We start from the raw sequence: 16,388 nt of genomic DNA, 5'->3' as shown, positions 1-16,388 counted from the left end.
ATTTTTAACCAAAATAGATAGCACAAGCAATCAATATCTTATGTTAATAGATTGATTAGAATACCATCCTATTTGAACATGTCTTATTGCATAAATAAAGAACCAACTTTCTGGTTCAAAACCTATTTCAAAAATTTTTTCAAGGTGAGTACGTTTTTATGGTGTCATTTTCTTGTCTTCTTGAGATCATTAATAACAGAAACTACATAGATTTACCTGAGTTTATTTCAAGAAGTCCTGTTGTTTTCTGCAGAATGTAAACATCTTGGGCCGAAATGTTAAATGAAAGTTAAATGCTCTATAATGGCAAATTGTCATTATCCTGGCTGTCATTTCCCTGGTTTATCAATGCCAGGGCATTGAAACAGTTATCAGAAATTTCTTTAAACAGTTGAATGTAAAGAGAGAAAGCAAATATTAACTTAATACCAAATTTATGTAAGATAGTAATATGCTTGAATGTAATCAAAGTTTTCTTTTTAATTTAATGACTGATACAATTTTATACACAATTATATACACAATTTTATTCTGTACATATCAGCAACAAAAACATTTTTGATTCTTTCTACAGTGGATAAAAGAATTAATTTAAGCAATTCATGGTCTATCTACCGCAAAGACTTAAGTTGAGTTACTTACTATTAGTTTAAAATGACTGTAGCTTCTTTTAATTTCTAGGCTAATATGTCATTTTCCTGGCATTCAAAATTTGGTGAATTTCTATTATTTATTTTTTTCTTGAGCAAATGTCAATAAACTACACTGCTGTCTGTAAGATATTAATAAATGTAACTAAATAAATATACAAAAATATTTTTTTGATTATTTTGAAGACTTTAAATGTGAAGAAAATTTTTGTTCTGCATTGTCATGTTTCCAAAGAATCACCCATATATCATCATGTAAATATTCATAATTCATCTACTTTTAATATCATTTCTTGTAATTATCCCTTGTATATACTTCCTTTCAATTGTAAATAAACCTGTGGGTGAGTCAGGTCTCCAAAATCATGATATACGTTTTTCATCGACAACTTTATGACCTAACCTACAGCCAGATATTGCAACCAGGATCTTGGAACTCCCCCGCTTTTTTTTCCCTCTTAAGTACTTAGAAGAATAAGTTAAACTCAATTAAAATTTTGTTTTTCGCCAAAAATCATGTAAAGCAATTATTTCAAGTACTTTATTCTCTTGGCAATGTCAACTTTCCTACAGGGGATAAGTACTTCGGTGTAAGCGCCCCGTTAAATTATTGTAGTTCCAGTTCCAGTTTCGATTCGATTGACGCTCTCATTACAAGCAATAATATACTTGGTAGTTTTTAATTATACAAAAACACAATCAAATAAATACTAAAAAAAATCTGTTACATTATCGGAATTAAAATTGCACTAAAATGATAAATCCAAAAGAAGTAGTTCGAAATTTCTTCGACCTTCACATTCAAAAAAATAATCAGTAATTGATATTGTAAATTAAAGAAATTTTAATGATGAATAACAGTTTCTCTTGGGTCTAAATTACTTCAAACAAGTGCAAACTTGAAAAATTATTGCTTAGAAATGAGCTGTGTTTGAACGATTTTACCTTTGACGCAGAAAAAGACACATGTGTTATATTTTTCATGCTGTATTTCATAACCATAAATTATTAAAATGCTAAATGTGATATTTTCACTTATTTTGGCCTAAAATATTACAAAATAAGGAAAAAAGTATGAAAAATAAATTTAATAAAAATTCTGCGTCAATGGTTTAGGAAAATTACTTAATGCTATTTTTTATAGCCCTTATTTTCCTTACTTATTATTTTATAAAGTTAAGCATTTTTTAACAGCTCTTTTGTGGGACCACGGAGGGTTCAATAATTTCGTAATCAACAACATAATGTGGTAAACGTTGCGCACTGGCTACCTTTACTATTCAGACTAGCTGGGCGGGTTTCAAGTCACCGACGAGGGGAGAATCCAAATTTTCGCAATGATAGCTCAGTGTCTTAATCAATACGACATCGTGATCCATTCTTTTTGTACTTTTTAAATTAAAGCACTCTTTTTCTGGTGTTCTTTTCTGGTGTAAAGCACTCTTTTTCTGGAAGTCAATCACGTTACCGACAAAATCATGTTCATTATTTTCATTAGGTTGTTAAAAAAGTTCTGCAACACCCTTGCAGCATGACTTGCTGAAAGATCACGTTTATGGCAATAACGAATCAAAACCCGAAGTTTAGTTTTATCCTAAGTTGTATCCTAATATTGATGAGTATCCTAATATTGATCCTAATATTGCTAATGCTATTCATCCTAAGTATCCTAATATTGATGAAAGTTTAAACTAATAACACCAAAAAAACAACAATGCAAAATGGAAATTCATACAAGTTGAAATTTCCGCAAGTGTTGCGGAACTTTTTTTTTAACAACCTAATAGTGGTAGTAGTATTAAATAAGCTTTGTTTTCATACCAAATTACATTTAAATCATCTAAATAACTATTCTCTCTTTCTTCCTTAGATTGATAATGAGAGAAAAATAGTGCGTTAATAGTTACCAATTAAACCCATCATTGAGAAAAGATGGGAATTTGTTGTCACTCTAAAGCAATTACAGAACCGCAATCGCCAGCTGTTGCATTTACTAAAAATGAAAGATCTGCGTCTGAGTCACCAGATAGTAAGTAAATCGCTTTTTAAATTTTTCCTAAATCGGACCTTCAGGTGATGAAAATAATCAGTTTTTATAAATTTGAAACTGAAACCCTTTATTTATAAGATAATCCGCAGATTTCTAGATTTGTTGTTATATATCTAATATCTATGCAGTTGAAGATTTACCTACCCTAAGTGCGAAAGCAAACAAATGAAAATATCCTCACCATCAACCGGAATAAATATTTTTTTCTTCAAAATAAATTAATAAAATGAGCAGATTTTCAACAAGAAAAAAAAATTATTTTTAGAAATATTAAAAAATATATGTAATAATTAAACACTCAAACACAGTTTGGCTATTTGTAGTTATTTTAGAGAAAATCTGCATTTTGAGGAAATCCTGCTGGCTATATAACCCAGTAGACACACACGTCATTTCAAAGTTGATTCATAGCTTAAATTTGCAATTTATGATTTTCGTTGAAATGAAAAATAAAAATAAACATCTAGAGAAAAATCGGTAAAAAAAAAAATAATAATTAAAAAAAAAAACGTAATACCGCATTTTATAACATTGAGAATGTTTATCAATAAAACGTGCTAGTCTAATTTTAGGCCTTTAACATTAAATTTATATTCAATTTAATTGTTTAAGTTTAATTCAAGTGTTTCTTTGGAATAGTTACAGCATCTCTCTATAAATTTTAATTTTTTGTACTTATTTTTTTTTTTTTAATTTTGGATTCTCTATTGGGGGGAAAATGAACATTTTGCACTGATACCATGTTTTTGCCTTACTTATTTCATATTAAAGAAAACAATAATTAAAAAATAATCAGTTTAAGAATAATAAATTTATAAATAATTATGCCAGAAATATAAATTTTACCACTGCATACAGTTGTTCTCAATTGAAATTTTTGAAAATGTGTCATCATTTGTAGTTGTATGTTGCTAATAGTAATAGAATGGGGGAGAGGGGGGCACATGTGAACAGGGGGCACATGTGAACATGGTATGTTTTACCAATATGAATTGAAATAAAAAATCTCGAAAAATTTTCAATTGATGGCAGTACTAGTCCTACCTCTCTGAAAAACTTTCAGAACAATGAGGCATTTTGTTGTTCTATTCTGACAATGTCTTTGTATCAGCTGGTGTTGTATATATTATAATCACTCGCTTCTTCAAGTGAAAGCATAATATAAATCAACTAATAAACTAAAATTAACTATTGCAGACCATTATATGAGCATTCAGGTAAGTTTATGACAATTATTCTTTTTTTTTTTTACTCAATTAAAAATTCTTTATTTTTCAAGTTTGGTTTAAGGAGGAGGATGGGGCAGATGTGAACAGTTCACAAGTGCCCCTACATAGTATTAAGATTATTATCCTCATGGTATTATAAGTTTAAAAAATATGTACGCATTTAAAATTATTATTATTCAATTTTCCATAATTAATTTATTAATTTTTCCTTTAAAAAAATTTTTTTTTTCATTAAGTGGTTGATCGCGCATCACGCATATTAACTGATACAACTGAGAAAATAGAATTGCTAAAGCTACAAATGAAAAGATAGAAAAAATGAGAAAAAAAAGCATGAAAGAGTATTAGAGAAGAACGAAAAAGGCCCATTACAACTCCCGTGGAACATGAAGTTGCGAAAAACCCAATAACGGAAAAATAATTGTACTGCTGAAAAATTATTTTCTTATTGACAGTACTGTTGTACAATTTAAATTCACATAGTAAGCTACAACCCCTTCAGAATAATGCGTTTCTATATCTGTTATATTAAAGTTTTTTTTCTTTGAAATATGATGATTGCTTTGTGTTTTTAATCTTGTTCATATGTGCCCCAGGCATGTTCACATGTGCCCCCAATAGGGTCAGATGTGAACAATTGAAGTCATTTTTTTAAAATATTATAAAGTAAAGAAATATTTTATTGAAAAATCTCAAAAAATTCCATAAGACAAAGAAAAGACTATTTAAACATATGGACTTCTTTACTATGAAAAATTGATGATATTTTTTGAAAAATGAAGAAATAAAAAAATTTGTTCACATGTGCCCCCCTCTCCCCTATATGTAGCATTTCGTCAACAGAGTAACAAGAAGGAAAAAGTGCATATTTATATCATTCATCATCATAGTTGGCCAGACAGCATAATGTGAGCCAATGCCTTCCTCTGAAGATTTCTCCATGACGGACTTCCGATTTATCTTTGATGTTCAATTTTTTTCATTAATTGCAAGTCGATATCGAGATATCGAGACCAAAACGTAAAATATCTAAAAGTTAAAGGGAAAAAAATGGACTAAGTATAACTTATTAGGGTGCCTCTTTCCTTCCATTTAAATTCAAACATCAAAAGGGAGTAAACGGAGGGGGATTCTAAATTTGTTTTTTCACTTCTTTATTTAATTTTTACAAATAAACTGATGATGGATATAGATATCCATTCTATCCGCCAGTATCTTTGGAAATGTTTTGATCAGAATTGAGGGGAAAAAATTAAATGGCGTTATTATGACACTCTATTTCATTTCTTTTTTCAGTCAAAATTATACCAATACAATTCTCAAATCAACATTTTTGAAAGATAGTTCAGTATTACACAGTTGTCCGTTTTTAAATACATAATAAATATCTTTGGTTCGAGTAATTTAAGTTAGAAGAATTTTGAAGCATCTTCAAAATTGGTTTTCATTACTTTAAACAGTAAAAAACAAAATACATTTTAAAATATCTGAAAACGAACAAATGCGTAGTTTTAAATTACTGACTCAAAACCACAAATCGCATATTTATCTTGCCTTACACTTTTGAGAAAAATTTCATTGAAGTTACAAAAATTATAATTTCTCCTAATCAAATAATTTTTCCATTTTTTCCATTTTTTTTTAAGTATGATACTTTCGAATAATAAGTGCCCTATCATCTAAAGTTTTTTACAAACGAAAATTCGTCAAGAAAATGAAAATCAAAAATTCTACGTAATATCCAAGACAACGAGTGTAAAACCCACAGATTTTTTCTTCTTTCTGATTCCAAAATTTACGTAAAATAATACCATAGCTATTTTTTTCTTTCCAGCTAGATGGGCTATCGCTCTATATTCTTTGGAGGCAAAAGATGAAGCTATACTGCGCTTTTCCAAAGGAGATAAGCTGATCATTGAAGATGATAGGTAAACCAATACTCAAACACATTGTACAATCGCTTAAGCTCATACAACCATGTGGGGGTTATAAAATCTCCGCACAAGAAGATTATCAATTATCAGCTCTGCACAAAACATACTAAAGTACAATAATCATGCAAAACTAATATACTGCATACAGAATAAGCTAAACTAATGTCCAATCTCATACAACACAATAGCTATCGTGACTACCATTTTATAACCGTAGTTGAACAGCCTACCCAATTTCGGGTTTACGACTACAAATGTTCAACTCCGTAGCCTTGTAATTTTTAACCCAATCCAAGGAAACTCCTGGATCAAGTATTGGGAGAAATTTGCCATCGTGGAGAACTTTTTAATGGAACCAACCCTCATTTGCGTTACGTGGAGAGGAAGACCAATATAACCTTCCACTGTTAGCCTGACGGAAAGGGGACTCTTAACCCATGATCCGTCTACCACTGAGGATATTTCACGTCAGCACTGTGGTCGGTGCAAACCGGATGCGAAATTCGTATCGACCAGCCATCTTTGGGATTCGAACCCGTCTCACCTCACTGCAAGGCGAACGCTCTATCCCCTGCGCCATCACAATATGGCTATCGTAAGAGACATTTTGCATGCAGTGTTGATGTCGCTAATTAGTGAATTTTTCGTCCCGTTCGTGACCTTGTTTAAGCATAATATGTATCTATAGTTTGTCTAAGCTAAGAACTCTTCCTGCCACAAAGTCTGAGGCATGCTGATGCTATGGAAACAAGAATGGCGCATTTTAGGGAGGGTAGCTTTACTCTAGGACTAACACAATAGACCGAAGAAAGATATTTAAATTCTCTCGCCGATCCGAGAGGAAACCACTCCAAAACAGTTACCCCGCACCCCTACTTGAAATAGTCATACCTCGTTACCATAGTCACCGCCACAGGTCGAGACGAATGTCTGGGAGAGTTCTTATTTTAGACAAACTATATAGGTTTTTTTATTTGTGAAACTAATTGAGAACGTTAATGTTTTTGCAGTGACCCCGACTGGTTCTTAGTACGTCATAAAAAGACACACAAGAGAGGATTTGCTCCAAAAACCTATTTAATATTAGATACAATAGCTGGTGAAGAGGAGTAAGTACAAGTAATGATACTTATACTATTCTTTAAAAGTAATATGGCAAATTTTAAATTTAAACACTTCTGCACTACTATTTTATCATTTGCTTGTTTCGCTATCCAAAAAATGGTTTATTTATAACTGTACAACAACTACTTTATGCTTATAACTTTAAAACCCTGCCCATGTAGATAGCCTAGAATACTGCTAACTAGCCGAGAATACACATATTTTGCTTTCGAAAAAATTATGTACGATTAAATGCAATAAAATAAAAAGACATTCTTTTTGAAAAATCTAATTCTTTTTCCATGTAATGATAAAGGAAAAGCAACATAAGCATTGACAAGTATTCCGGCGTAATTCCAGCTGTATAGTATAATTATAAGTAAAATGTTTATATTATAAAGTTGTATAACATGTTATACGTTTGTATAAACAGACGAGATGTCTTACATTATTTCTCTGCTAAAGCTGAACTGAATGTTTTGGGAACGTGAATTGAATTACACAAGAGCTATATTTTCTATAGATTGCATTGTAACAAAAAAAAAAAAAAAAAAAAAAAGATTTGTTGGATGCAGGTATACCTGGAATCGTAAAGCTCTTGTTTATTTAAAAAAATCATAAAAAAAAAGAAAGGCTGACACTTTGATGGAATTTTGCTAAGTCAGCAAAAAATGCATCTAGACATTTGCACGCAACCAAGTTACTTAAGCACCAAATTAGATTGATTCAATTTTCATAATACTTTACTGTTTCAAATTAGATTGCGAACGTCTTTTATAATTCTTGTTATAAGTAATTTAACTTTTCTTTTTATTCCCTTCTCTTTCCTAGCTCCTTTTCTATTTGCTCTACCTCTTAACAATTTGTAAGTTAGAAAATTCAAAAAAATAGTGCGTGGAGTCCCTCCGCGCGGAAGAAGTTAAACTTCGCAACCTGCGACGTTAATTGTAGAAGAATCAGCAGTCGTAGAAGGATCACTAGTTCTATTCAACGACTCTTTTTCCTGCTCCGCTCGCTTCCGTGCTCTGAAATCACGGTAATATTGTGCATTTTTCCCTACTCGTGGACCTCTTGAACCAGTGCTTGTGGTTGCCTCATCGTCTCGCCCTGGAAAATGTATTTGTATTAATAATGTATGTGAATGCGTCATAATGTAATTTCAGAAGAGAAACAATTAATTAACATTCACAAGAGACGTACCTTGACATAACCTTAAATCCGTCGCATTGTCCGTGAGATTGTTTTCACTCATTTTTTACAATTGCTATCCACTAAATTTGAAAATAAAAAATACTACCCTTTTAAATTATATGTGTATCAAATCAAACTAAAAAAATATTTATAGAAAAACAATACTTTTATGACTTTTATTATTTTTATGCTAGTGAGAACCAAAACAATATGGAAATGAATGAGGGAAAACGGGATCCTTCCACGTGATTTCCCAGCCAATAAAAATGTAGCGATAAACGTTTAACGCAACCTTGTTGGAAGTCGCATAAGAAGTATAACTTCAAAAACACGTTGCGTTATTTATAATAAATATATTTAAAAAGAAACAAGTACTATCCTAAGAAAATTGATGTTCTCAAGAGAATAGTAATAGTTTTATTTATTTATTTACTTAACTTTCATTTTTTCAATTATTATTTTTTAAATTAATGCAACGTTCATTGGCCAAATGTGATTCCGTTTGATTGTGAAAAAACAAAGAGATTTATCAAAACTCTAAAAACAGAGTAATTCGTAACACCTTTTACAATACAGGGTAATTCATAATTCCCTCCGGGGTTTCGAAGCGTTATAGTAAAAAAACGAAGACGAATATAGCAAAAAAGAACATATGAAATTATTCCGAAAGTATTCAAGTTTTAATTTAAGCAGTTGCCGGTAGATGGCAGAAACATGTACCACTGAAGCCAGTTGTAGTAAACATAAGATTGTAGTAAACAGAGGGAATAATGAATAAGCCTGTACGGACATGCAAAGCTCTCTCTAACTTGTTAATAAAATTTTAAATTTTCAGATGGTTTTTCGGTGAAGTAGTAAGAGCGGACGCAGAAAGACTACTATTGCAGCCAGAAAATGCTTCAGGCACTTTTATGGTCAGAAACAGCCGCATACCAGGTATTATTAAACTTAATGTATTTACGGTCAAACTTGCATTATTTTATTTCATTTCTATTACTTTCTTATTTACCAATAGTTACAAATTTTTTGATTAGTAAAGTATACAAATTTTCTCACCATTTGAAATAATATAATTTTATATGAAAGGATATAGAATTTGAACGAAATCTGTCGAATAGTGCTATACAAATACAACTTTTTTGAGATTTTATTGCTCAGAATCTATTTAACAGATTTCGCTCGAATTTTGTATTTTGACATCTAAAATAACATAGTTTGAAATGGGGTAAGACCTTCTTATGCAAATTTTTTTGCATTTATTAAAACAAATAATTATTAAAATTCATATTTTGTAAGAAATTATCTTTAGATAAACTAGTTTTATTACTGTGAGCAAGAAATGTTTTATTCTTTAGAAAACTTTCCGAGTTATAGTGAAATACGCAAAAAGTGAAATTCACATTAAGGGGCCAAAACTTTCAATCACTCTCCACACTAAACTATTGGGGCCATAGCTCCGCCCCTATCCCCCGAAGGGGCATGTGTACAAGCGCACTGTTTCAGATTGCAATTTCCCCCATTGATGATTAAAAATCAAAATACGTCGATAATAGGGTATGTTTATTAAGAGAAAATAGGTTTTCATTGTCTGTTCCAGTATTTAATTAACAATTAGCACTAATTAATTTATGTACTGTAGATTTTCCTTAAGAGTTATTAAGACTGAGAATTAGTTTGCGAAAATCCGATTATTAGAACAGAAGTTTTTTGGGGGAAATCTTTTTTATTTTGCACTCTCTACAAAAATAAAACGGAATCTTAATGTTATTTTTATTTCATGGCCCAAGTAAATACAAACGCTTTAAGAAATTGTTCGCAATAAATTTCAATAAAAATATGTTTTAGTTGGTTAATAAAATACTTATCATATATTGGCATTTGAAGAAATATCATAACAATAAATTTACGACAAAAAATATAGATAAAAATAATAAATTAGTAAATTATTAAGCTTGGAACGCAACAAATTTTAAACTCATATGTAAACAAAATCATGTTAAGTAACAACAATTACTTGAAATGCATTATAAATAAACACATACTTGTTTAATAATTCAATAAACATGAAATACTGGGTTCCTTAATGACCGCCTTTAATATATATTTTTAGAATTCTAGATCAAAAATAAAATTTTAAAACCTTACGCTTTAAAACCAGTTTATTTGTTAGAAGAAGAAAAAAAGGGCTTAGGAAATTCTTACCGAAAGGAGAATTTATTTTGATTGAATGCCGGGTTATAAGAAAACTCAAATTCCAAAACAAAACTAATCACTTAAAAACCAACAGCTCTATTGTTCTAAAAAATGTCTTCTAATTTGAGTATTGAGTATAGTTAAGTGCGGCGAGCTCTCTCTGCTTATCGCTTATGTCTTCTAATTTTATCGTCTGCTTTTATTTATTTTTATTTATCTCTTTATGTGTTTAGTTTATTTTTATTCATGCTTTTGCTAGCCCGTTATTTTTTAAATATTTTTACTTTTATTCATGCTTTTGCTAGCCAATTAATTTTTTTAATATTTTTAGACTATAGGGTATTGATTATGAAACACCTTGTAGTGAAACATTTATGAACTTTAATTTTAGGTGCTTATGCACTCTCCATCAAAGATATTACAGCTGACACAAATGAAATTGTGGTGAGACATTACAAAATCAAAACCTTGGACAGAGGAGGATACTTCATTTCGAAAGAATCTACTTTTGACACACTGCAGCAACTTATAGCTCATTACAAAGGTAAAAAAAACTTTTCTAGTCACCTTCAGTAGTTATAAATATAAAGTGTTTTTTTTAAATTATTTTTCTTGTAAGCTACACGATTATTAATCCATTATACTATATTTAAATATAGTAATATAGTCCATTAAGTAATAAGCATTAGTTGCTTTTACTCTTTTTGCCAGTTGTTAAATCTTATTTTTTCCTTTTCTGAAAGAGTGGGAGATTTCTAACCAGTAAGGAAAAATCATTCAAAATTTGTTAATTCAACTTGTTAATTAAAAAAATCTTTAGCTATTTTAGACTATTTGATTGGCATGTTGCCCAACAGACACTTAAGTCTTATGTTCACTACGTAATTTTAGTTCAATATGTGTTTACTAACATATTGGAAACGCAATAGTACTAACTGATTATGTTGAAGTTAATGGAAAATTCCGAAATGTGTGACTGCTGAAAATGGTTCAAAAAATTAATTTTAATTTTAGTAGTTAATTTTCTTTTAAATTTTATAATCGTCGTTGAACAGCCAACCCAATTTTGAGCTTACGACTACTATAGCTCAACTCCGTAGCCTTGTAATTTTTAACTAAATCCAGTAGACAAAGGAACTCCTGGATCAAGTATTGGGAGAAATTTGCCTTCGTGGAGGACTTTTTGATGGAATTTACCCGCATTTGCGTTGCATAGAAAGGAAAGCCTTCCACGGTTAATCTGATGGCACGGTGACTCTAACCCATGATCAGTCTAACACTGAGGATATTTTACCTCAGTACCGTGGTCTGTGCGAACCAGGTGTGGAGTTCGTATCGACCAGCCATTGAGATACGAGCCCGGGTCACCTCGCTGGGAGGTGAGAACTCTATCCCCTAAGTCTCCAGTACTCAACTGTGTTTAATGTCCGAAACACTTTTTCAATGTCATTAATTGTCACTTAAGCAGGTAATATCAATGTTCGTTATGCACTAATGGTAAATATTGTATGCCATCACGCATACATCACTGAGTACCGAATCCCCGTAGTCGAGTATCACAGACTACGGATGATAACTTGGAGAATGATAACGGATATTAACTTGGATCACTGAGGATGATAACTTGGATCAAACCGAGAACTGACAGAGGGCGTGCAGTATTGATCCTCGTTCTCGTTAAACTGTTCTGCTGTTAATTGCTCGACTTCGCAACCAGTTCGCCGGACTACGAAAGTGGAGGAACCATCCTCTCTGTAGAGGATCAAATTTGTGATGGCATGTCTTCGGATCATCCCTGGGGATGTTTCCTAAACCGTCATTAATAGCCCATTGTGCAGCTCTAGTACGACGTAAATAAATGACTACTACTACTACATGTGCAACTTTTGAATATCTGTGCCAATTACGCAACGTTTCTTCCCTACAATTTGCTATCCATACATGCATGTATAGAGAGCATGTAATATAGCATGTATCTCCATGCATACATGCATGTATGGAAATTCCAATGATAAATCTGAGATCTATTTTTCAAAAAAATATTAACTTTTGGGGACTTTATTTTTTCTTGATAGTATGAATACTGTTTTAACGAAGTCAGACAAAGACAAGCATTTAACGTTTCACTTTTACAGTAAGTGCGAATGGATTATGCAGGAAACTGGAAAAGGCTTGCCTAAGACCAAGACCTGCTATTACTGGGCCTTTGCCTGATAATCGAGATGAATATGAAATTCCATTTAACAGCTTGACATTCATTCGACAGCTTGGAAAAGGAAACTTCGGAGAAGTATTTTTTGGTAAGATTCGATATGATTCGTGCACAATTTATGTTTAACTGTTAACATACCTGAAAATTATATTCTTCAGATGTTTATAGTGATTAAAAAGTCTCAAAATAGTCCAAATTCTCGAGAATTCTAAGTTAAAAATTCCGTGCATAAATCATTGTAACAAATTCATATAGAATTCCAAAATTGAAAACCTTTTAAATCAATGTTTTATTTAATTTTTTTTAATAAAAATAATTCAATGACAATAAGAGTATATGTCGTTTCTTCTATTTGAATAGGAGAAAATGTCATAAGGTAATAGATTCGGTAATTTACGTCCAGTTACCTAAGGCGGTTAAAAAAGCAACCCATCGAATTCGCGATTTTTTTTTATACAATGAATGCAGCGCAATTCACCCGGGGTCAGGGGGGACGAGAATATATTCTGTAAGACAATCACCACCGGTGGCCCATCAGGCCATATATTAATAACACATAGCTATTATATCAAAAACAATATATTAAAATATTAAAAACAAAATATATTAAAAACAAGATTAAAATATATTAAAAACAAGATATATTAAAAACAAGATTAAAATATATTAAAAACAAAATATATTAAAAACAAGATTAAAATATATTAAAAACAAGATTAAAATATATTAAAAACAAAATATATTAAAAGCAAAAAACTCTCACTGTAACCCGTATTTGCGTTACAGGGACAGGAAAACAACAAAAACCTCTCACGATTAGCCTGATGGCAAGGAAATTCTAACCCATGATCCGTCTACCACAATAAGGGCATTTTACATCAGCACTGTGGTTGGTGCGATCAGGGTGAAAAATTTGTATCACCCATCCAAAGTCGAAATTCGAACATGGGTCACCTTATTGGGTGACGAACGCTCTACCCCCTGAGTCACAGCAGCTTTGCTTAAAATATTTAAAGAATTTTATGTGTGAGACCAATACTAAAGCAAAATCACACAAGTTCCTAAAACAATAAATTCCAGTTAAGAAATGGTCATGGCGGTCAACAATTCCGTGACCAACTGCATGATGGCGGTAATATTTTAAGCATCGAGCACCGACTGCCTTAAATGATCGACTGCCTAGCTGGTACTCATTTGATCTGAAGTCACCAGGGAGAGAACCTCAGTCATTCACAATGATATTCTCCAACCACTGTATTATCAAACTCCTGCACAGTGTGTAAAATAAAATTAAATAAATGAATTTAAAAAAAAAAAGAAAACACCACAATAATTTCCGATTTAGTGATGAAATTTTCCCGTACTTAAATGCAATTTTAATGGTTCGTGAGACTTAACTGCTTAGATATGCTAATTAATTAGTGCAGACGATATTTTAAGTTACGATGTCAGGCACAAGAGCTTATAACTCTATGCCAATAAAAATAACCTCCTTTTCGCGAATTTGGATTTTTGGCGGGGGGAGTAGTTGCAATTATAGAACGATATAGTAGTATATATAGTATATTAGTTGCAATTATAGAAAATATGTTCCCAATAGTTTAGATAGGAAAGCTTTCCTAAGTTTAAACACTTATTTGATGTTAGGTTCATTTTTCCAAACTTTCGATCTCTCTTCTGGCTTTAACTATTGAGGTCACATTTTCAAGATTTCATCTACTGTCATATTTTGAGAGTCAGAAATCCGAAAATGGTGAAAAAAAGAGAGAAAATATATGTTTTCTAGTTTTTTTTTTTTTTTTGTAAATTAAATATCGTTTGCTAAAATTATTTTGTAATTTATCATGTTGAAATTAATTATGATCAAACGCCTCAAAATATTAAGATTGTATTCCAGTGCGTAAAAATAAGATCATTAGATTAAAAATTATTCACGTGTTCCATTTTTTAATTAGCTTTCCAAATTTTAATTGGGTCGTCAAAAATAGTGTTTCAGTAGGCTGATTACAATTGGGTATAATATAGCCTACGTCACAGGTTGTGTTGTTCCTACTAAATTTAACCCATGAACGGCATTTTCTGCGAGCCTAACTTCAAACCACAAATAAACAAACGAAGTGTTCGATCGTTTAAATAGCTGCTCGCCAGATTTTATTGCATTATAAAGAAAAGTTATTGAAACTAAATACAACTAAATAAACAACAACTAAGACAAATAACAACAACTACTAATAACAATAACTAAATAAACAACAACTAAATTCCATTCGTTTAGCATTGCGTCATATGCTATTCCTACTACACTGGTTATCATAAATTAAGGAAAAATCACAAAAATAGCGATAACTCTTTCAAAAGTAAGCCAAACCGTGCAAAATTTGCATATGTTGTCCACTAAGAGTAGCTGAGTAAAATTGCAATATGCAAATTAGTGGCGCTGCACTCGGCTTACGTCATCTGCCTGGAGCATAAAAGTCCAAGTTTGAGAGAAAGCACACAAATTTTACTGTGATTGCGACATTGAAAATCTGAGATAGCCAATTCGTAATAATGACCTCTAGGCATCATTTGCCTGAAGAACTACGATGGAGAGCCATCGGGAGACTAGAGGCAGAGCAGAGTCAATCAGAAGTGGCCAGATGGCTAAATGTGAGTCCATCTGTGGTTCATAGACTTTGGAGGCAATTTCAAACCACAGATTCGGCATCTAGGAGGTTCAGTCAAGGACGGCCAACTGTTACGACCAGTGCCGATGACCGATATTTGACATTAAGTGCACGCAGGAATAGAACCGCTACTCCGACACATCTTAGATCCTCTCTTGCTGCAGCCACCGGAAGGTTGGTGTCAACGTCAACTGTGCGCAGAAGGCTCCACGAAGGTGGTCTGTATGCGAGACGACCAGCCATTTGCGTGCCGCTCACATCACGCCATAGGAGAGACCGTTTGCAGTGGGCCCGACAACATGTCCACTGGACGTCAGATCAATGGAGGCCTGTTCTCTTTACGGATGAGTCCAGGTTTAGTCTAGAAAGTGACAGTAGACGTTATTTGATATGGAGAGAACCTGGGACCCGTTATCATCCATCAAACATCCGTGAAAGAGATGCATACGGAAGAGGCAGTGTCTGTGTTTGGGGAGGCATATCCTTAGGAGGGCGCACATACCTCCATGTCTTTCCAAGGGGAACCGTGAATGCTCAGGTTTATCGAGACAACATCCTTGATGCTTATGTGCGCCCATATGCCGGGGCAATTGGTGATTGCTTCCTGTTACAGGACGATAATGCAAGACCACACAGAGCTCGCATTGTTGATGATTATCTTCAACAGGAAACAATTACTCGCATGGAGTGGCCAGCTCGATCCCCGGACTTGAATCCTATCGAGCACGTTTGGGATGCTCTAGGGAGGCGTGTATCTGCCATCAATCCGCCCCCTCAGACCCTTGCCACGCTTGCAACTGCTTTACAAGAGCAATGGCTCTCACTTCCTATTGAACTGATAGACCGCATAATTGAAAGCATCACACATCGCTGTTTGTGCTGTATTGCTTCTAGAGGCAATCATATTCCATATTAAAGGTACTTTTTCTATTGCAAACCGATACTTCCAATTTGTTTATTTTATACATGTGCTAATTTCTATACTACTATTAATGTCTGATAATTTCTTTTTATGTTGTTTAATACCTTACTATGTGTTGTATATTGTGGGTAAGTTTCATAAAATTCCATGTGTAATTTCTTGAGTTATCGCGATTTTTGTGAATTTTCCTTAATTTATGATAACCAGTGTAAATCGAAGTAGTTGTGTTTTTTTCAT

At 32.4% G+C, this 16,388-nt stretch overlaps 1 protein-coding gene across 2 annotated transcripts in view; it reads left to right on the top strand.

Moving 5' to 3' along the window:
* Positions 1 to 16,388, top strand: part of LOC107439522 (tyrosine-protein kinase Src64B) — a 33,455-nt gene that overhangs the window by 3,842 nt on the left and 13,225 nt on the right. For both annotated transcript variants that reach the window (XM_043053312.3, XM_043053311.3), the window contains exons 2-7: positions 2,521 to 2,679; positions 5,764 to 5,857; positions 6,874 to 6,972; positions 8,994 to 9,094; positions 10,743 to 10,895; positions 12,487 to 12,651. In XM_043053312.3, coding sequence (XP_042909246.2) covers positions 2,583 to 2,679; positions 5,764 to 5,857; positions 6,874 to 6,972; positions 8,994 to 9,094; positions 10,743 to 10,895; positions 12,487 to 12,651 — 709 coding nt within the window. In that variant the 5' untranslated portion in view covers positions 2,521 to 2,582. The remainder of the gene's footprint in view (positions 1 to 2,520; positions 2,680 to 5,763; positions 5,858 to 6,873; positions 6,973 to 8,993; positions 9,095 to 10,742; positions 10,896 to 12,486; positions 12,652 to 16,388) is intronic.

The sequence above is a fragment of the Parasteatoda tepidariorum genome, chromosome 1 (assembly GCF_982258835.1).
Source record: "Parasteatoda tepidariorum strain Cologne lab strain chromosome 1, Ptep-v5.0, whole genome shotgun sequence".
Classification (NCBI taxonomy): domain Eukaryota; kingdom Metazoa; phylum Arthropoda; class Arachnida; order Araneae; family Theridiidae; genus Parasteatoda; species Parasteatoda tepidariorum.
The sequence above is the reverse complement of the archived record's forward strand: the minus strand, read 5'-3'. Positions and strand labels throughout refer to the sequence as shown.